The 22,734-nt window shown below is 41.4% G+C and overlaps 1 protein-coding gene across 3 annotated transcripts in view; it reads left to right on the top strand.

Moving 5' to 3' along the window:
• Positions 1–22,734, top strand: part of kalrna (kalirin RhoGEF kinase a) — a 218,621-nt gene that overhangs the window by 155,601 nt on the left and 40,286 nt on the right. For all 3 annotated transcript variants that reach the window (XM_050048623.1, XM_050048624.1, XM_050048625.1), the window contains exons 39-40: positions 961–1,039; positions 2,935–3,102. In XM_050048623.1, coding sequence (XP_049904580.1) covers positions 961–1,039; positions 2,935–3,102 — 247 coding nt within the window. The remainder of the gene's footprint in view (positions 1–960; positions 1,040–2,934; positions 3,103–22,734) is intronic.

Consider the following 22,734-nt stretch of genomic DNA (forward strand, 5'->3'; position numbering starts at 1 on the left):
TTTACTTCCTGGATTTTTCCCACATGGAAATTCTGACCAATCAAGAGCAGCTTTCTCACACAAGGCATTTGATCTGGTCCACTTGTAAATGCTGCCGGGGTTTTTTTTTATTAGTGAATGAATAAAATCACAGAGAATTACCACATGTTCAGGGGCTTTAAAGGTCGATGCATCTGCAAAAGTTGCTCGAATAGGCCCAAATGTACATTTTGTTTAACCCACAGTTGCTTTGGTGTGTTGACCGAGTTAAATGGACAATATAACACTGATCACAGTCTTGCCAGCAGTTGTACTGATCTCAGATTAGAGTTTATAGTCTAAAGGTCAGGAGTGGTTCAGGTTTATATGGTGTGGCGATGTTTGTGATAACAGAGTGTTCACACATCAGTCAGTCGTCCTCAGTTGACTTCAGGACTAATTGAGAATTTAGTTCATCTCTCCAAACTTTAATGTGTGACGTTCACTTTCAGCTCTGTCTGTGTTGGTAAGGTTCAGTATTTGTTATAAAACAACACAGAGGTTGTGTCCTCATGCTGCTGGTTCGTCCTGTTCCTCCAGCCCTGCAGACAATTCATGTCTGCAAACAGAAAACTGCTACTGCTGGTGTTTTTAATCCAGAATGTAAAGTTTAGAGTCTTGTTATGTCACCTTTAGGCTCTACAGACTTGTTTAACACTCATTGTGAAGTTCACAAGCACAAGAACATCAAGTACAAGCTTAGTTATGCACTTAATCATCTCCAGTATGGAAATATTCAGTGTTTATTGTGTCAACAGTGATGGACTAAGGATCTCTTCCTTTGCCATCAGATGGCTTTACAGCAGATTCTTTGGGACTAAAATTTAGATTGAGAGCATTAAAATGTGATAGTTTGAGGATGTGCTTTTAAAGCCCCTGTTATATAAGTAATGTTTTTGAGGTTTCAAAAGTCTAATCGTATGTCTCTCTTTGTGTTTGCAGCTCTCTGGTGGATGTGAGTTGACAGTCGTCCTGCAGGACTTCACAGCAGGATGCAGCACGGAGATGTCTGTCAGCACCGGTGAGACAAACCTCTCTTTCCTGTTCACACGTTTTAGTCCGGATCTCTTGTCTGGCTTTGGTCATTACGGCCAAAGATTTAAGAGTCAGCACTTACAGTTATCAGCATGGTTATTTGAAGAATCATGATGAGCTCACTTAACCCTTTGAAGCCTTAGTGAATTGTCTTGATGTCTTTAAAAAACATGGAAAGAAGGCAATGAGCATGTTAATGAGAAATGACCCAAATATTAGCAAGATATTAGTAAAAAGTTACCAAAAAAAGGTGAAAATTAGCACAAAAAAGTAAAACAACAAAAACAGGAAATTACCTGAAAAAGGTGCTAAAAAATAATAATATTCTTTTTAATGAATGTATTTGATATTTAATTTTAATAATAAAACATATTTTAAAAAAGATAAAAATAAATAGTAGAAAAGTAGAAAAAAATATTTAATTAATTTTAATAATAAAATTAATACATTCAGTATATGTATATATTCACAGTTATTATTAGAATTATGAGTATATAATTAGAATAATAATTGTGTGGGCATTTTCCCCCTAGTCTTTTATATTTTTAATTTTCTAATTCTCTGTGTGTCAATCTTTGAGGTCATTTTCAGGTAATTTTCTTGTCACCTTTTTGTAATGTCTTGTAATTTGCAGGACATTTTATACCAAATTTTAATTTTCAATAAATCAAATCAATTTGCTCAGCTGTCAAAGGTTTAAATACTTGTGAGAGGTGTCTGAAAGCAGTGCAAGAAAACTGATGTCACTCCAGGTTTTAAAGGGTTAAACAAAGACAGACAAATATAGTAACCACACATCTTGTCTTAATGCACACAGTACATTAAGCAATAGAATAATCATAAAAGCATAAAACAAGTGGTTAACATAAGATTCAGTGGCGCCATATATAAAAACAGTAGCACCAGTAGTGGATTTAGCAGCGCATCAAACGGCCCTTTAGATAAAGTGCTTCATGTGCATTAAAAACATCTGCTAAACGTGTGGAGAGGACAGACAGCTTCAGGATATGTGCTGTCATGGAACCTGGATGTTCTGCTCGTAAAACTTGTTCATCTTTTGTGAGAAGGAAGGAATATAAAAAGGCTGTTGGCTGGGTGAAAGGCGTCCTTTAAAACTTTAAGGCCCGTCTTTTGTAGTCTAGCCTTATAGATTTCCGTTAGGAGTGTGAGATCACGTCCAGTAATTCTTGATGTAGTACGCACCACTTTGTCCAGCTGTCTCCTGTCTTCAGCTGACATGTTGCCAAACCACACAGTTACTGCATAGGTAAGGATGTTCTCTGCTGCTGCTCTGTAGAGCTGCACCAAAGCACCTCGGGATATTTTCAGTTGCCTTGAAAAGAAGTTTCTCTGGTGTGTTTTCTTGAGGGTAGTAGTGGTGCTGATCACTTGATGACTGAGGATAAGTGATCCCCACAACTCCTGGGAAAGTCCACAACTAAGTCCTTGGTTCTGGAAGCATTTAATTCCAAGTTCACGTTACATCAGTCCACCAGGGATAAAACCTCACTCCTTTAAGCTGTTTCATCATTATTTGAGATCAAATCCATGACTGTGGTGTCATCAGTGAATTTAAGCATCATAATTGACTGGGAGTGGGAGATACAGCCATTTGAGTACATGAGTAGGGACAGGACACACCCCTGTGGAGCGCCAGTGTTTGGAAAGGATTTAGACAAGATTGTAGGTAGTTAGGGTGAGCCTTAATCCTGCTAAATACTAGTGTAGTGTAGGATGCTAGTGTATTTTAAGTATTTGAAATTGCAAGAAAGAATATTCCCCCTCTGAAGACATTTTAACCCGGACAGTACGTCCTAAAACTTGAGATTGTCAGAAGTTACAGTACCATTCTGTAAACCAGCTGTCTGCTCTTCTCTCCAGGCCAGACGGTGGAGCTGTTGGAGCGGCCGAGCGAGCGGCCCGGCTGGTGCCTGGTCCGAACCACCGAACGCACCCCCCCACAGGAGGGACTGGTCCCCAGCTCCGCACTCTGCGTGTCCCACTCACGCTCCAGTGTGGAGATGGACTGCTTCTTCGGCTCGGGGAAAGGTAGGAAGAGCAACAAAGTCCAGATTAAGTTCATGTACTGACCTGCTGCTTTGTCTGAGTTTATGACTTGGTTTGTAATAATAACAACCTTGTCATTGCTCTTGCGTAGAAGGAGAGTTGTCTTCAAGAGGCCATAGAAATTGGAAAAGGAAAACTCTTCTCTTTGTGCTCTGGCTCAGGATCAGCGTGTTCTTCATGGTGCATTGTAGATAAACACAGTTCAGTTAATGAGTGTGACAGTCGTGTTACTAGAGAGGTCACAGCATCTTTTTGTCGATGCCAATTCACTGGCTCCTCTTTGCTCCCTCAGCAGAAACAGAATAAACTCTGTTGTTGTCTCTAATTCAAAGAGTGGAGGCATTGCATTATGTCGTTAGAGAAAGTCCAACTGTGATGTTTTCAGAAAGTTCAGCTCAAAGAGTTTTGAAAATACAAAAATTTGGGTACCCACTAGCTCACCTGTTAGAGCAGGCACCCCATGAACAGAGGCTGTGTCCTTGCCACAGCGGCAGTGGGTTCGATTCCAACCTATGGCGCTGCTTTGCTGCATGTCATCCCCACTCTGTATGCCCCTTTCTTGCTAAATCTGTCCTATCAAATAAAGGCAAAAAAGGTCCCAAAAATATCAAGAATTAAAAAAAAGAAATTCAACTAGTCAAGTACAGTAATGGCCTTGGTGTTTTTCATTATCATCACACCTTCCTCTTTAGTCAGACAGAAGTAAAAAACACTGTCTTCCTGTCGTCAGATCACTTAAAGTAATCTGGTCTGTACTGACCTCTGTTGGTGAGATGTGGATACCACACTAGAGATGAAACCTGTCCTGCTTATCTACCAAGCCTGCCTCAGACACACTGCACAGAAATCCTAAAAGTAAATGTTGTTAAATGATCCTCATGTATGTATGTATGCATTATTTATTGAGGACAAAAACAGATGATCTTTAAATAGATCTAACAGATGGATTTAGTAGAAGGTGTCTGAGCATGTTTTCTCCAGAGCAGCATGGAGATATTCTGGCTCCACTTTTAGACTGACATTTTAGAAATATTACTAGAGAATGCAATGTTGTGGCTTGTAGCATCCATTAATGTGATAATTTCCTGAGAACATCAACATGCTAACATATGTGTGGTCCAAATTTCATGGCATGCTATCCAAATAGTGTTTAAGATTTTTCAGTCTGGATATAAGTGGTGTGACCGAAAGACATCCCCAGAGCCACGCAACTACACCGCTCAAAAAAATTAAGGGATCACTTAACAGTCACAATCTAACACCAAGTCACTGAAACATCAGGGATATGAGGGTCAGAAACAGACTCCATGAGGGTGGCATGAGGGCCAGACGTCCTCTAGTGGGACCTGTGCTCACAGCCCAGCACCGTGCGGCTCCATTGGCATTCACCAGAGAATATCAGAATTGTCAGGTCCGCCATTGGCGCCCCGTTCTCTTCACAGATGAGAGCAGGTTCACACTGAGCACATGTTGCAGGCGTGGAGACGCCGTGGTGAATGTTATGCTGCCTGTAACATCATCCAGCATGACTGGTTTGGCGGTGGGTCAGTGATGGTCTGGGGAGGCATATCCTTGGAGGGTCACACAGACCTCAGACACACTGTTCTGTCCTACAGAGGGCGCTGTGGAGCTGCTCTACTACGTCCTCCCTGCACTTGTTCCAAGTGACCTCGGACTGTGTTCAGTGCAGGGTACACAGCAGATTGTGCCGATGGTGTCTGTTGACATCTCATTGTGATGCTGCATGAACTGAACTGAACTGATTTCACCTCGTTGCATCATGGGAGTTTTACAGCACAGCTGAGGTGGATGCTGAAACGTATTAGTCGTTCACTTACAGCAGCATCCAGAGTCCTGCAGATTAAAGCAACAGCAGTAACACACACACACACACACACACACACACACACACACACACACACACACGTGTACACACGTTGTCATTTCCTCCCATCTCATCACGTTGTGAATACCAAACTTTGAACTCACAAACCTCAAACTTCCTCCCACCTACACACACACACACACACACACACACACACACATACAAACACACACAGACACACAGTTTGCTTTCCTAATATAACTAGCCTTCCTGCAACCCAGTTTACAGTTTTTGTCTTGCTCAGGGATTGAAACAACAAGGAGGAGGTCTGTGTGTGTGGGAGATTCCTCTTCGCCGTAGTCACACACACACACACACACACACACACACACACACGGTGCAAGATCAGCTGATTTGCCTGCCACAGCCATGGTGTGTTTTATGCTCTTGCTGATGAAAAGGATGTTTTGTGTTTCTGTGGTGAGATGCAAATCAGACAACTGCAGCTGCTACACATGGGAATAAACACACAGGGACACACAGACATTTAAGACACACACACACACACACACACACACACACAGCAAGGGACAACAGTTGAAAAATTAGGCTTGTGCTGAGCAGAGAGGTGTTTAAACTAATAAAGCACTGAAATGTCCCAGCCAAACAAATGGTCACTACAACTGCTGCTGTTAACTTACGTCATTTGGAATAAAAAGAAGAATAAGGCACTTTATTTGTGTGATTTATTTATCTGAGGCTTCCTGGAGGCCAACACGGTCATTTAGTTGGTTTATTCCTCGGGCCATCTACAGCTGTCACAAGACTTACACATCCTGGTGTGGTAATTTTCAAAAGAAGGTGGCTGGTGTTGGGTTTATTATAGTTACAGTTATGAGATGCAAGACATCATAGTAGTCAAATTTTATGTTGTTTCCATGGCAGAGAAAGTTCAATCAATATTTGTAACAATGAGTTTCAATCTCTCTCAAAGCCAGAAACCAGAGAAGTAAGGCAGATCAGACAGAGCGCATATTAGCAGCACTGGGTGGCATTTCGTAATAGTTAATAGTGAAGCATGTTGCTCACAGCTGAGCGCCCCATGTTTTCCGCTCACTGCGCTTGATGTTTTTGCTGGAGCACCCTGAATGCCTCAAGTTGGAAAAATTAAAAGCAAAAGAGTGGCAGACAACACTAGTAGTTTTCCCATTTTCCAATCAGATGAATAAAGGGCTGTACACATGCCATGTCTTTAACTGCCTGGAAAACGCGAGGTCAGACGCTGGGGACCACTCTTGTGTCTTTTCTGTGCCAGCTTTCAAGAGCACGGTGGCAGGTTGCATCTGAGGTTGCAAAACAGCCGGAACAAGCACAGTATCATGGCCTATTTACCTGAAATCCTGAGTGCAGAGCTAATCTTCTTCCAGATGCTGTTTATAAGTGTGTAGACCTGTTGTCTGTGGGACAGATGTAAAGCTCTGGGTAGCCCTGCACTAACATGATCAACTTTTCCATATTTACCAGACTGAATATTTACAGAAGAAGGGAAAGATATCTGTCTGCTGTGATTGGTTGGTCCTTGCCACATCAGTGTGATGTGGGCTGCTGTGTTCCAAAAGTTGATCTCTCTTTAACTCAGGGCACAGCTCTTGCGCCCTGAAAAATAGGCACTCGGAAACGCGTGCACACAGCGACAGCATCGCTCTGGTGTTTGAGCACGCCTGCCACCCCTCTACATTGAAAACAATGGATTTTAGGGCGCAAAAAAACCAGCATGTGTACGCCACCTAAAGAAGATGGGCCTCTGTGATGGCAATGACAACAAGTTGTAGCATACAGGTCATGGTTTGCGTTAAGCCCACTTTGATTATTGCTTGAGGCAAGCTGCAAGACACATCTGAACAAACTGTAGCCTTACTTACTTTTACCAATTGCGGGGGCTGTGGCTCAGGAGGCAGAGTGTGTTATCCACTAATCAGAAGATCAGCGGTTCGATCTCCAGCTCCTCCAGTCTGCATGTCAAAGTATCCTTGAGCAAGGGGCGTCGGTGGCTTAGTGGTAGAGCAGGCACCCCATATACAAGGCTGTTGCCGCAGCGGCCCGGGTTCGAGTCCAGCCTGTGGCCCTTTGCTGCATGTCTCTCCCTCTCTCTCTCTCCCCCTTCACGCTTCACTGTCCTGTCAATTAAAGGCAAAAAATGCCCTAAAAAAATATCTTAAAAAAAATCCTTGATCCATCGGTGTGTGAGTTTTAAAAAACTGAGTAGCAGGTGGCACCTTGTATGGTAGCCTTGTATGGACGTGTGTGTGAATGGGTGAATGTGACTTGTGTAGAATGATGAATGAAACGTCAAATGATTAGAAAGGCGCTATACAAATGCAATCCATTTACCATTTACCAGTGGTCATTGGTCTGATGATTGACAGCAGATTGACAGAGCTGATTCATCCTAAAATACTGTAACCCTTGATCCGACCATCAGCTAGGCGAAGCTCCTGGGTCAGCTGGTGGTACTCCCTGTGATTTCTCTTCTTTCTGAGGGTCTCATTCAGCCACACAGACTTCAGTGTCCCATTGTCCAGTCCCCAAGTGGCCCCCGCCTGAAAGCTGCAAGAACTGCTCTGATCGGTGCACGAAGTCTCAAACTTGTGAAGTCATCAAGTATCAAGTCTGGAGCTGCCACATAGACAGTGAAGGAGCCTGATTTTGTGGACCCACAGATTCATGTTCATTTTGTCTTTAATACCCAAATAAGCTTCATTCTGTTATACTCAAAAAATGTTCCCACACTCTCAGAACGTTCCCCAGGGCGCTCTCCGTGGCATCTTTAACATCTTTCCAAATTTGTTGTTTGTAGAGCAGCTCCAGACTTCATACTTGATGACATCATAACTTTGGTTTTGGTTAGTTTGGGATAGAATTGTTAATGTTAACTGACATTTTTGGACTGTCTGAGATCATAGGAATAACGTGTGAGATTTAAAAATGGACACAGTTCCCCTGTAACGTAATCTTAATCATGACCAAAACCTTAACTTATCTGTAGGTGACCTTAACCACAAGAATATATCCAGATCTAAACTGGTCTATGTCACAATAAAGTTGTAGTTCTATCAGGAATGAGTAATATAACTTACATCATGTGAAACAGTTGGGAGGATGGGTCAAAAATAGATGTTCTTTCTGTTTTGAGCGTGGAGGGGGAGCTGTGGAAGCTGCAGAGTGTAAAAGCAGGAGCAGCAATTGAAAGGCTTCAGACTGAAAAATATAGGACCACTAAAAGTTTATGGCGCTATGAGAGAAAACAAACAGCGCACAATACATCAAACACTGCACTGAACTTCCACCTGTACAATTGTTAGTTTTACTTGCGGCATCCTTTTCAGGAATTTATGTTGCTGTATTCTTAAAAACAGTAAAATTCCGCCACTTATTGGGTTATTCATGAAACCATGCTGTATCATCAACATTTCTGCTCACAAACAGGACTGTATTTTCTGCGAGGCTTCTCAAACACCTTTATTTAGGGCAAAAATGATCAAGCATCTGCACAGTATTCTCAATATGTTGCTGCACAGCGTACATTCAGCTGCCTGTCAGTACAAAGTCATGCAGAGCTGTATCACACTGAGCAAACATCCCACACAAAGACCCACTTTCATTGTCAGCCTCGCTAGTTTCACTTGATTCCAGAGCAGGCTTCCCTCCCATAACATGGGAATGCCTCACATAATTGTTTGATGGTGTAAATGCAGAATTAGATTGAAGCTGCGTCTGTTCACTCGAGGCAGATGGGTATTTAACTGTCATGTTTGTTAATGAATGAGTCAAACTGTTAATTAACCCTAAAGAGCTAATTAAGTAGACTGGATATAAACTTCTGAGTTCTCTCAGGCCCCAGCCTTCTCTCTCTGTCTGCCCTGTATTGGGTGTGTGTGCGAGCCTGTATGTGTGTGTCTTGGGTCTTGTGACTGCTCTGTAAAGTAGGTCTCCTTGTCCTCTCTGAAAGACTGTGAAGACACTGAAGCTCTAAAGTTAACTGAACTGAAAATCAGTCACGATGGAGTTTTGAAGTCACCGAAACAGATTGAATGGAGACAGCAAAGGATTGTCCACACCGAGAACAATACCCATAAGGACCAGGGCTGGGTGGTGTGGAGAAAATCAAATATCACAATAATTTTGACCAAACACCTCAATATCACTACTGCGAACTATTGGTGCTTTCACAAAACATTTATACTATGAGATTTTTAAACAGTGGATGAAGGGAAATAATAAAACAGCTAGAACAGTCTGGTAGGTTTAGAAAATCAAATCACTTTACTGTAATGCAGCCTTTAAAACCAGGAAAAAACAACTCTGACGATAATACAGTATCCAATTTGCAGACAAATGCCCAAACACTGGCTAAATGCTCAAGAAATTTATTGCAATATTTCGGTACTAGACTTTCATCAGGAGGATATTATGATGTCCAAGATCTAAGATTATATCTGGTAAGCGTATGGAAGAGGCTTTCCATGTAGGCCCAAGGAAAGGTAGAGAGGCCCCAGAACAGAGCCATGCTGCCAAATATAATACTGCAAATGCAAATAAAGTTTTCTTTGACTAAAGTGTTCCTGACTGAGCTATAATTATGGTGTTTGAAAATCATGCTATCTCAAGTGGATGGCAGAGTCCACACCACAACCATAATAACAAGGACTGTGGCAAATGATATCAGAGCGTTTTGATGGATAACACAAACACTGACAGCCCAGTAAAACTTCAAACCTGCATGTATTATCTTAATTCTGGAAATTCTGGAAACTTCTTCTTTGTCTTCTTCGTCTTCATCTTCTACATCTTCTTCTTCTTTGTCCTCGTTGTCTTCATCTTCTCCTTCGTCATCTTCAACTTTGTCATCTTTTTCTTCGTCTTTTTCTTTGTCTTCTTCTTCGTCTTCCTTGTCTTCATCTTCTTCTTCTACTTCTTTGTCATCTTTTTCTTTGTCTCCTTGTTCGTCTTCTTCTTCGTCGTCTTCATCTTCTTCATCCTCTTCTTCATCTTCTTTGTCTTCATCTTCTCCTGTCACCTTTTTCTTCTTCTTCTTTGTTGTCTTCATCTTCTTCATCCTCTTCTTCGTCTTATTCATCTTCTTCGTCGTCTTCTCCTTCTTCGTCTTCCCCTTAATCTTCCTCATCTTCTTCTTCTTCCTGTTTATCATCTTCGTCTTCTTTGTCTTCCTTGTCTTCTTTGTCATCTTTTTCCTCTTCTTCTTCTCCTTCGTCGTCTTTGTCGTCTTCATCTTCATCTTGTTCGTCCTCTTCTTCTACGTCTTCTTCTTCGCCTTCTTCGTTGTCTTCTTCGTTGTCTTCGTTGTCGTCTCCTTCTTCTTAATCTTTATCATATCCTCAGTCTTCCTCATCTTCTTCCTCTTCCTCTTTATCATCTTCTCTGTCTTCCTTGTCTTCTTCTTCTTCTTCTACTTTGTAATGCAACCCCCCGCCCCCAGCAAAGGTAGCGACCCTTGTAGGCTTCAGATCCGTGCTCACACTGTGTGTCTTTGCCATAGTGCAATAAAAGCTGTGGGCTTGTGCACATCGCCCATCAGTGTCTGCTATCATCAGTCAGTGTACTGGAGCAGTTGCATCTGTATATTCTGGAAAATCGCAGCAACTAGTGTCCTGAAATACTTAGCAACACATTGAATCACCAACCTGTGAACCCATACCCCTCTGGTTTCCTTTTTCTTTCCCTGCGTCATGTACAGTATAACTAACAGGTCATCGGTCAGTATCCATTTTACTAAGCTACTGTGCAGCTACAACTATAGTTAGTGTTGATTACCCTTCAGTCTTCAATCAGGACTTCCATGATTGTTATCACAATAGTTGATATCTGCGATCAAGAGTTATACTGGCATACATCGTGCCTTCTTGCTTCTCTTTTACATTAAACAAGTTTGTCCTTTTGTTATAAAAAGACCCTAAGAGTCATTAGCTGGCACTGTGGACGACTAAAGTTGTTACTAACTGCTGTAATAGTGTGTAATCATAGCTGCAGTATTATTTCCTGAATTTCTTGCTGTAAAGCATCAGCTGAGTTACAATGTATAAAATGGGACACTGCAGGGAAACAGAGCTGCTGGAAGCACTTTATCTAGGCTAGGTGTATGTGTGTTGTCTCACCTGCTGCTGCAGTGATCATCATAATGCTGTGACTATAACGTAAAGGGCACAGCACCACAGGGTTAAATACAGAGAGAGATGTTTAATGTTTATCACCTCAAATGCACAAAGTAAATTATAAACCTTAATAAAGAACAACATCGTAGTGAGCCATGTTGATGAGGAGATTCATCTAATGTTGGTCTGTTTACAAGAATGTGTTGTCTTTATTTTTTTCCCCTTATGGTGCACAGCAGAAGAGTAATAACAAAACTCTTAAAGGACAGAAAAGGAATCATCAGACCATCACTGTAAGTGTTTCCTGCCAACAGCAGCACAGTGTGATTCCAGTGAAAAGCTTTACAAACCGCCAAATGTCTGGTCATTTACAGCAAAGCTCGGAAGCTGTGGGGATTCTTTATAATAACTCATGATATTGATTTGAGAATGTATTGGGGGATCTGGGTTTGTTAGACTAGTTAGAAGCAAGTGTTGAATACACTCATGGTGGTTACATATTAATTCATGGAGTGGTGGCTTAGAGGTTTAAGAATTAAGCTCGGGACTAGAAGCTCGGCAGTTTGACCTCCAGGTCAGCAGGGTAAATCCGGAGGTAGACAATCTAATTCTAGTGTTCACGCTCTTTTGGCTCTGTTTTGGTCTCCACCAACTTCTTAAGAAATATTTGGTTCTCTAGCTGCTAAAATCTCTACTGTCTTCAGCAAGTAGCGAGAGAGAGACACAACAGTCAGTATAAATTCTGCAGAGTCCGATGATAATAATCTTTGGGTTTGTTATGAAGAGCAACCCCTTTCACATTCAAGTAGTCATTGTTAAAGTGACAACAGGTGACTTTTCAACTCTCCCACCCACCCACACCTGTTTCCAAATGGTATTTCTGTTTTCCTCAGAGCCTAGCAACTACCATCTACACAGGACACACTGCCTTTGTTTTCCACCCTTATTTGGTTATTCTACTGACTGGGATTTCCATCACTGGGGATAGTAACTGGATTGAACTTAAATAATAAAGGAGATTGGGTCTAAACATGTAGCTACAAGAGTTTCAGGCACAGCTCACTTACTAATGCTAAAGAGGTTTTGCGGCTCAAAATGAAGCTGCTTTCTCACAGGGGTGACCTGGGGGGAAACCAGAGGGTAGCTACCAAGTTTCCACGAAAATGCTACCATGGGTTGAGACAGCGTTACCAGTGCAGGACGGTGGGGACTAGCTAACCAGTTGAGACCAGAGGAGGATGGGAATTGGGACTTTATTATTGTCTGGTTTGAGGACATTGGGACGTAGATTTGTTTGAGGACATTGGGTCATAATTGTCATCTTATTTGAGGACATTGGCACGTAATTTTCATCTTGTTTGAGGACATTGGGATATTGGATATTAGGACTTTAATATTGTTTCTTTGAGGACACTTGGACTTTGTCTCGTTTGAGGACATTGGGACTTTATTGTCTCGTTTGAGGACATTGGGACTTTATTATCGTCTCATTTGAGGACATTGGGATGTAGTCTCTTTTAAAGACATTGGGACTTTATTGTCGTCTCGTTTGGGGACATTGGGACGTAGTCTCTTTTGAGGACATTGGGACTATATTATCGTCTCATTTGAGGACATTGGGATGTAGTCTCTTTTAAAGACATTGGGACTTTATTGTTGTCTCGTTTGGGACATTGGGACGTAGTCTCTTTTGAGGACATTGGGACTTTATTATCATCTTGTTTGGGGACACTGGGATGTAGTCTCTCTTAAAGACAATGGGACTTTATTGTCGTCTCGTTTGGGGACATTTGGGCTTTATTATAATCTTGTTTGGGGACATTAGGACTTTATTGTCATCTCGTTTGGGGACATTGGGACGTAGTCTCTTTTAAAGACATTGGGACTTTATTATCATCTTGTTTGGGGACATTTGGACGTAATCTCTTTTGAGGACATTGGGACTTTATTATCATCTTGTTTGGGGACATTGGGACTTTATTATCATCTTGTTTGGGGACATTGGGACGTAATCTCTTGAGGACATTGGGACTTTATTATCATCTTGTTTGGGGACATTGGGACTTTATTATCATCTCGTATGGGGACATTGGGATGTAGTCTCTTTTGAGGACATTGGGACTTTATTATCATCTTGTATGGGGACATTGGGATGTAGTCTCTTTTGAGGACATTGGGACTTTATTATCGTCTTGTTTGGGGACATTGGGACTTTATTATCATCTTGTTTGGGGACATTGGGGCTTTATTATCATCTCGTATGGGGACATTGGGATGTAGTCTCTTTTGAGGACATTGGGACTTTATTATCGTCTTATTTGAGGACATCAGGGCTTTATTATCATCTTGTTTGGGGACATTGGGATGTAGTCTCTTTTAAAGACATTGGGACTTTATTGTTGTCTTGTTTGGGGACATTGGGACTTTATTGTTGTCTTGTTTGGGGACATTGGGGCTTTATTATCATCTTGTTTGGGGACATTGGGACTTTATTATCATCTTGTATGGGGACATTGGGTCGTAGTCTCTTTTGAGGACATTGGGACTTTATTATCATCTCATTTGGGGACATTGGGAATTTATTGTTGTCTCGTTTGAGGACATTGGGACTTTATTATCGTCTCGTTTGAGGACATTGGGACTTTATTGTTGTCTCGTTTGAGGACATTGGGACTTTATTATCGTCTCGTTTGAGAACATTGGGACTTTATTATCGTCTCGTTTGAGGACATTGGGACTTTATTATCGTCTCGTTTGAGGACATTGGGACTTGTTTAGTTTTTTATACTCATCAGGTCCTACTGATCCCAAATAGCTTGGAGAAATTGAAAATGGATACCAAACAAAAGTTCAGGTCTCAGGAGGATATCCACTGTGTATCTGCTGTTAGTTCAATAATTCTTGCGGCACATTTACTGTACATGTCAAGTATACAGATTTTATACGTTGCCAAATGCCAAAAAGCCATTAGTTCATAAATGAAGCTGGTAGTGTCACAAAGTCGATTTGTGAAAGAGGCTTAAGACACACATTCCTTCATGGTCACTTTTCTTCCTAACGCACACACAAAACCACACACAGCGTTGGAACCTGAGTCTCTGCTCTCCACAATAATTAACAATGACTTCTGTTCCAGACAACTGAAGTGTGTACGGGAGGGAGAGAAACTCTACAACTGTGTCTGAGAAAGAGAGACGAGTGTGTGTGTGTGTGTGTGTGTGTGTGTGTGTGTGTGTGTGTGTGTGTAGGCTCCTCCTCCATCTCCTCCTCCTCCTACCTCATTTGCTCTCCCTCTCTGTCTCTCTGTGTTGAATGTCAGCAGTTTAGACTTGAATCTCGTGGTGTACACACACTCTCCTAGTCAGTCAGTCGGGTTAACAAGTTGGTCGGCCGGTCAGTGGTTGAGTCGGACCGCCAGTGAGAAGTGTATGTGTGTCTGAGTGAGGTGTGTGTGAGTGTAGGATGTGTGTGTGAGGGAGGATGAAGCGAGCCCGGCGTTGCTGTGGATGGATCCTCGTCCGCTGCTGCTGCTGCTGCTACAACGGCACAGGTGGGACGAGACGTAGAGACACATGGACAGGAGTGTCTTAAGTGTGTGTGTCTGTGTGTGGCACTCAGTGTGACAGCAGTATGTGTGGTTGTCTGTGTATGTAGTCTTTGTGTGTGTGTGTGTGTGTGTGTGTGTGTGTGTGTGTGTGTGTGTGTTGCATGCTTTACAAGTTAGGAAGTTTGTATTGTGTACGTGTGTGCTGCTGAAGAATGAAGCAGAGAACAGGTTTCTGGCTACCAGCATTCTCCACACAACTCAGCTGTGAGAGGGGTGTGTGTGTGTGTGTGTGTGTGTGTGTGTGTGTGTGTGTGTGTGTGTGTGTGTGTGTGACAATGACTGAATGAAGCCGGGACCGAAAAACCCAAGTAACAGACGGAGAGAAATTCCTGTTCTTTGGAATTATCTTTTTATATCCTTTGTTATGGCTAATGGAAACTAATTTGAATTGAAAATGAATTTTGAAACAGGAAGTTGTGTGTCACACAGACAGACAGAGATAGACAGATCGATAGAGACACAGAGAAGAGGACAGTTTCTGTCTTTGTATCTCGAGAATCAGATGTTGGATTGTGCAATCACTTTTCCTGCCATTCAGCCAGCTGCTGCACAGGGTGTGTGTGTGTTTGTGTTTGGGTGTGTAGCAGGTTATGACAGAGATTTTGGCCAGCATTAAAAGATTTACACTGACTGCACTGGATTCATCATAGTAATCATTTTTTGAATTTCTGAATCATTGCGTGTCCCTGTAGACTGAGAGCCACTGTGGTTTCTACTGTTTGATTCAGAGCTGTTGGCCCTGTCTGAACCTGTTTGTCTCCAGGTTACAGACGTACATCTGATGACTACTGAACTGTAAAAGTGGGGAAATACCTCGCTATCAATGACAGTCTTTCAGCCAGAGAAACAGAGTTGTTACAGGTCAGACATGGATCTGTATTAATATATGTTTATTGCTATGGATACCAGTAAACTCTTTGCCTTTGTTCAATCTAGTAATGCAGAAACTTTCCTTAGGTCTTTTTAGACGGGGACTGTAAGGTGCTTTTGAATACAGGTGTGTGGTTTGTTTGTTTGGTGGAGAGGTCAGTGGTACTTTAAGGCAAATAAGTAACTGGCTCTTTTCAGGAAGAGTTTTCTCTCCAGGAAAGACAAAAGAAGCATTTGGTTGTTTGTTAAGCTTTACTGTTGATCAGCCTCTTGGACGCGGGTGAATGACTTTTCTCTCTAGTTAGGCAATACAGTTTATGTGATATTGGAAAGAATCAGACTTCAACACCGAAGCCCGATCACAAAACATTCATGTGATTCGTTTTTGCTAACTGTCATTTGGGTCATTTCAAAACAACTTATTTGGTTGCTTACGTTAGAGGATGTAAGTGCCCTAGCAAATATGCTGAAACGTAACTTTTCAACAATGCTGTGGTTAATGTGTAAAACACTTGGTTACGGTTAGGAAAAGATGATGTTTTGGTTTGAAATACCCACTTTTGTTGGCATCATCCCTGCTTGAAATGCAGTGATGTCTTGGTAAAAACAACCGCTTCACATGGTTCTATCTTTGATGGAAACACAGCGACGGATCAAACATACAACATTTTCGTCTGTCGACTGGACTGTTTTAAAAGGCACTGACAAACAAACAGTCAATCAGTAAAGGACTTGTGTGCGTTTGTAGAAAATGATACATCCCTGACTCAACATGAAAATCATTATATGCTGGAGGCTGAAATCTGTTCAGTAAATAAGATGGGTATTTCTGGCACAAGTAACATGGCTATTATCAATGCTAGCAATGCTAATACAATTCAATATATGCATTCAATAAGCAACCCAGTCACTAGAATTAGTGAAATTGTACATTTCTGAAAACCACAGATAGGTTACATTTGTACGTTTTTATGTTGTGAATACCTTAAAGCTACGTTTCTTTGCAGGTATGTTATGTAGCAGATATGCTGAAACTTTTCTTAACGTTTCAACAACTCTGTGGCTAACGTGTCGTTACATTTCGGCACAAAAACACTTGGTTATGGTTCGGAAAAGATCAAGTTTTGGTTTTAAACCCACTATACCCACTTGGTAAAAACAACCACTTTACATGGCGTTATCCTTGATGGAAACATTGCGACAGGTCACCACAAAACAGCCACATTTGATGACTAAATAGCCACTAGAAGCACATGACTATGACCTAAGTAACGTTCAAATGTAACATATCTGTGGCTTGCAGAAATGTACTATACCAACATTTTCTTCTGTCGACTGGACTGTTTTAAAAGGCACCAACACACAGCCAATAAGTAAAGGACTTGTGTGCGTACTTGTTTTTAGAAAATGGTACATACCTGACCTGCTGGAGGCTGAAATCACTTCTATAAATAACATGGACATTTCTGGGACAAGTAATATGGCTCTTATCACTGCTAGCAACGCTCATACAATCCAGTGTATGCTCTCACAGACTTTACAGCCTCATCCTTTGGCCCCAGCAGCCATCTACGTCTCAATCATGGAGGAGGAGTGGGAGCTGTTACTTAGTGTGCATGGGATTTTAATGCCCAGCGCTCATGGAGCGTCATGTCGTTTATGTCCTCACAGAACCTTAAATGATATCTCTGTCTGAATGTTACGGGAAACTAAAAGAAGACTCTAGACTTGGGTGGTAGGAAGTTGGTGCAGATCTTAATCTATAATATAAGAGATCTTCTGTTATAAAACTGACAGTTCAGCTCTGTGAAGAGAACTCCCCTGACGCTCCTCTCAGTTCAATCCCATTTACTGTACATACAGTCAAACAATCAATGCACTAAAGCAGGCTGAATTTTTGAGTGGTTTTGCTCAGTTGACCGGCACTCTAGCTGCATGACTCCAGGTTACACAGCACGGACAGTCGTGGTATTCTGTTTCCATCATGAGCTAAAAATCACCTTGAGGCTGAAAGCTATTGTTCTCCATGCGTGGTACCTTTAAGAGCACATGCAAGGTGTGTATGTATGTGTTTGCAGGGTAGCATGCAGCTACAGTTAGCTAAAGGTTAACTCCACTCTGTGTGTGGACAGACTGTGGACTTTGGCTCCAGAGCCTCTGAGCTTCACGCTCACCTACAGAGTGGCATGTAGTTAAACTGGTTACACTAATTTCAGTGAAACCAAACTGGAGCCAAGGTGATCTAGTTAGCTCGAAATCGAAAGTGAGGACACATTGAAATGACATGCTAGGCTTTCATTGCTTGGGTCACACACACAGGTCAACGAGGTCACATTTATATTATCCTCAAACTGCATAAGCAACAGCCTCATCTCTGTGTGTCAGAGGTGAATGTGCTCCTGATTCCAGCTCTATATTCTCAGCATGCCAGATGATTCCTTCCATAGCCAAGCCTTTTTTGCAAGTGTGTAAAATACTTTCTATAAATGTCACATCATTGTTTTAGCATAAAGCTCAGCTGGTTGGCCTGGATTCTGTGGCAGCATGCATCTATGAACTGTACGCAAAATATCAAACTATATTTTTGATCATGACTTAGGCCTGAGGAGAGGAGGGAAGTCTGTTGTTGTTGATATTGCATGTTTTATTGCATATTTTTCCACACACACACACACGCTGAAACAAACACACACACAGAGGCACTTCCTCACGCTCTCAGACAGTGGCGGAGTGACTAACTGGCGTGTAAAATGATCCTACGTCCTGTCCATTACCCATTAAACCTGAAGATGGGCAGGAAACTACTCTGACCCTGGGGCGCGCACATGCACGCACACACAAACACACACCAGCAGAGATAATGGACAGAGATGGCATTAGTCTTTTCTCCACTGCTTCATCAGCTTTGATTCATTGTGTTCAGACTCATCTGACCTGCTGCTCAGATTTAAATTAGAACAAATGCTCTAACACATTTGGCAGCATTTGTAGCAGCAGTGGAGTAAGACGACTGTTTAACTGTCCCGACAACGAGACTTAATTTGAGTTTTAATTTCCTGTAAATACATTTTTAAATCTGACCATTTTGTTTGTGTGAGTGTGTGTGATGTGGAAGTAAGGTTAGCAGCTTTTCTACCTCTTCTTAGTTACTTAGTCTTAATTTCCGCATTTATAAAATGTTTTTATTTGTGGTAATATCTCTCAGTTACAGTTTCCAAGAGTATTAGGGATTGTTGAGGATTGTTTTTCTAGCCTTCAGGGTGGGTGTTATGGCCAAAATCTTCACATACATGTAATTTTATATCACAGTAATGGTATATATCATGATGCAGTTCTGTAAATTCAGTTAAGTTTGTTTAAAATGACCAGGGATGCACAATGATATCGGCAAGTAATGCATTGTTAATTTTTTGACTGAGTATACTTTACTCATGCAATGAGCCCTTCACAATATGGAATAAACGCAGAAAGCAAAAGCACCTGTATGTGACTACTACTAAGACCCAGCAGGGCTTCTGCTTCTTTGTCTTCATGGTAAATAAAGTACTTTGATAATGTTTTTGACTTCGCCAGCCTTGTTTAAGTTTATTAGTTAATTACGTGGTATCGGATCGGATAGACTTGCATACTCGCCAATTCTCGATCCAGCATTTTCAGCAGTATCGGACGTATTTCCAATACTTGTATTGGTATTATTGAACTGTGTGGATGCTTTGGTGAGGAGCCACAGACAGCCTGCAGGAACAGACACAGCCTAGTCACCTGAGGATACAGGCATCATTGGTTCAGTCGTGATACCTGGTGACAACATCAAGTACATTCCAACTTCCTTCAGCCACTTGAGTGCACAGCGTTAAGATAATCATTGCATGACAAGCTCTATCATCATCTAAATAATCTGCATCTGATGTGAGACGGCCACCAGCACTCACCAAGGATTGATTTTTATAGGGTATGACTATCAGAGTGTCAAAATATAGCTACTTGCCTGTATTCTGACTGAGAGGACTGGAAATCATTCTGTATATGCTCTTATGCATTTTAGGAAATGGTTTGGCTCACAGGATGTAGATTGTGGGTATAGCCCTGTCATTGGCTGCCTATCTTAGATGCATCTTTTAGTCTCTTATAGCCAGACCCATCTCCATACTTAATTTTAGCGCTGTGCATGAAACAAGAACTTCAGAGCTTGCAATCTACATGCCAAAATGTCTTTTGAAGTTTCATATGGCATTTTATTTTGCAGCCATTTAGCCATTTTAATACTAGGGCTCACGTCTCCACCAAAACACTATGGACACTATTGCAAAGGTACTGATGCTATATCCCAAGCTTATTGCTGCCCAAAGCAACTGTGATTGAGTCAAATAAATACAATTCCCTCAGCGCAGAATTATGATAGTTTCAGCCAGACATTTCTCCAGCACTGGCACAGCATGAGATAGATCTAGCCATGCGAGAGATGAGTTAAAGGTGTACCCTCCACTGCTAGTAATTGCACCTCTACTATTGTTTCGATTGTAGGGACAAACACGAAGTTTCCTCAAGTCAGAGATGAAACGAGTCCCTATAAATACATATGTGTGTTTTGCTACTATGTAAGAAGCCCTCTCTGTAACCTCCTGGTGTTATTGTATAGTCTCGCAATGCTGCTGCTTTGAAGGCTCGATTAAAGCTCCTTTTTATCTCTATAGCTTCCTTTGATCTGAGACCATAGGGACTGTGTGTGTGTGCATCCCTGCATGTAATCAGATGTTTGTAGCCACACTGCAAACATTTTCATCTGAAGTCTGAATAACCTTTCTGTTTGTGTCTCGATTATGTCGCGTTAAGGCATCTGCAGTAACGTAGGACCGGACTGTGATTAGAAGGAGAACAAAATAAGTAATGAAATAAGTGAAGTTATTGATATTCAGTGCTTAGAAAGTTTATTTACATTGAACAGTTCTCGGTGGTTTCAATCTTCTGCTACATATGATTTCAAGCCTCACATAGACGTACGTTTTACATATTGTTGCAGTGGATCAACATGTACCGTCCTGTCATTAGTGCGGTGCCCTTATAATACACCACGTTCCAAATTATTATGCAAATTGTATTTAAGTGTCATAAAGATTAAATTTTTTGTTTTTCAATTAAACNTTTTACATATTGTTGCAGTGGATCAACATGTACCGTCCTGTCATTAGTGCGGTGCCCTTATAATAGTCAGTAATTTCTTTTGTGTAGTTACTGTGGTTGTGTGTCTTGTTAAATATGTAAGGTATGAGAGTGAGACAGAGAGAGGTATGAGAGGAATGTCATCCTCCCAGATTACTGTCACTTCCTGTCATTGACAAAAAAGCAAGATGGGAGGGGAGCAGGCGGGCACAAGGAAAGACAGCTACAGTGTTAATACCTCTAACACACTGTTATTACATACTGTGCTACTTTTTATAATTCTTCGTCTTCCTGCAGCATCTTTGTAATGCTTTTGTTCATGTTTAGCTCAGTTCTAATAGAAAATGTTGGCACTGTAGGTTCCTGCAAACCATGGATAAGTTACGTTGGTACATTTCATACACATCATTTCAGAGTTTTGTTTTTTTAAGGAGTCATCACTGTGTTTTTCCAGCAGCTTTTTAATCACCAAAGATGGGTGTTCTTAGCAACCTGTGTTGTGTTTCCTGCTGGGATAGTGCCACGAACGGTTGTTTTTAACCAAGACATTGCTCCATTTCTTGTCATGATAGTCAGAAAAGTGGTTGTTTTTATCGAGACATCGCTGTGTTTCCAGCAGCTTTTAATCACCAAAGGTGGGTGTTTCTTAGTGACCTGTTGGCTGTGTTTCCTGCTGGGATAGTGCACACAAAAAATAATTATTTTAATCAAGACATCACTGCGTTTCCAGCAGCTTTTTAATTGCCAAAGGTGAGTGTTTCTTGGTGACCTGTCACTGTGTTTCCAGCCAGGATAGTACCACAAAAAGCGGCTGTTTATTACCAAGACATTGCTGTCCCCACAGAACCTTAAATGATATCTCTGTCTGAATGTTAGGGGAAACTAAAAGAAGACTCTGGACTTTGGTGGTAGGAAGTTGGTGCAGATTTTAATCTATAATGTAAGAGGTCTTCTTCTGTTATAAAACTGACTCTGTGAAGAGAACTCCCATGATTCTTCTCTCAGTTCAGGCAACCCCATTTACTGTACATACAGTCAAACAATCAATGCACTAAAGCAGGCTGAATTTTTGAGTGGTTTTGCTCAGTTGACCGGCACCGTAGCATGACTCAAGGTTACACAGCACGGACAGTCGTGGTTGTTTTTAATCGAGACATCACTGTGTTTCCAGCAGCTTTTGAACCACCAAAGGCGAGCGTTTCTTAGCGACCTGTGTTGTGTTTCCAGCCGGGATAGTCCCACAAAATGCGGTTGTTTTTTTACAAAGCTATGGCTGCATTTCTTGCTGGGATAGTGCCATAAAAAGCAATTGTTTTTATTGAGACATCATTTCGTTTCCAGCAGCTTTTACTCCTGTCGCTGTGTTTTCAGCTGGGATAGTGCCACAAAAACTGGTTATCTTTTACCAAGACATTGCTGCATTTCCTGTCCAGATAGTGTTTTGATAAGTGGCTGTTTTTGACAGACATGGCTGCATTTCCTGCTGAGATAGTGCCACAAAAAGCAGTCGTTTTTTATCTCGACATCACTGTGTTTCCAGCCGCTATTGGGCAATCAAAAGGAGGCATTTTAAACCAAAGCACAATCTTTTCCAAACCGTAACCAAGCATTTTTTGTGCTTAAATCTAACCACACGTTCACCACAATGTTGTAGAAATGTAAAGTTTCAATGTATCTGCTTCATAATAATGTATAAATGTAATGTGTCTGTGGTTTAATGAAAAAATAAATGGTTTAATGCAGGGGTGGATCACCAGAGGATCCACAATACAATATTATCACAATACTTAAGTCACGATACAATATTATTGCAATTTTAAATATGTTGCGATATGCTGAGTATCACAATAAAATATTTTGCAATATATTGCGATTTATTACCTTTTTTAAACTGTAAATTATGTCCCCAGGGAAAACTTTGTCAACATCTGTGTTATCTAATAAGATTAAGAGGTTAACAGAGATAGTTAGTGGTAACTACC

The sequence above is a fragment of the Epinephelus moara genome, chromosome 7 (genome assembly GCF_006386435.1).
Source record: "Epinephelus moara isolate mb chromosome 7, YSFRI_EMoa_1.0, whole genome shotgun sequence".
Classification (NCBI taxonomy): Eukaryota; Metazoa; Chordata; class Actinopteri; order Perciformes; family Serranidae; genus Epinephelus; species Epinephelus moara.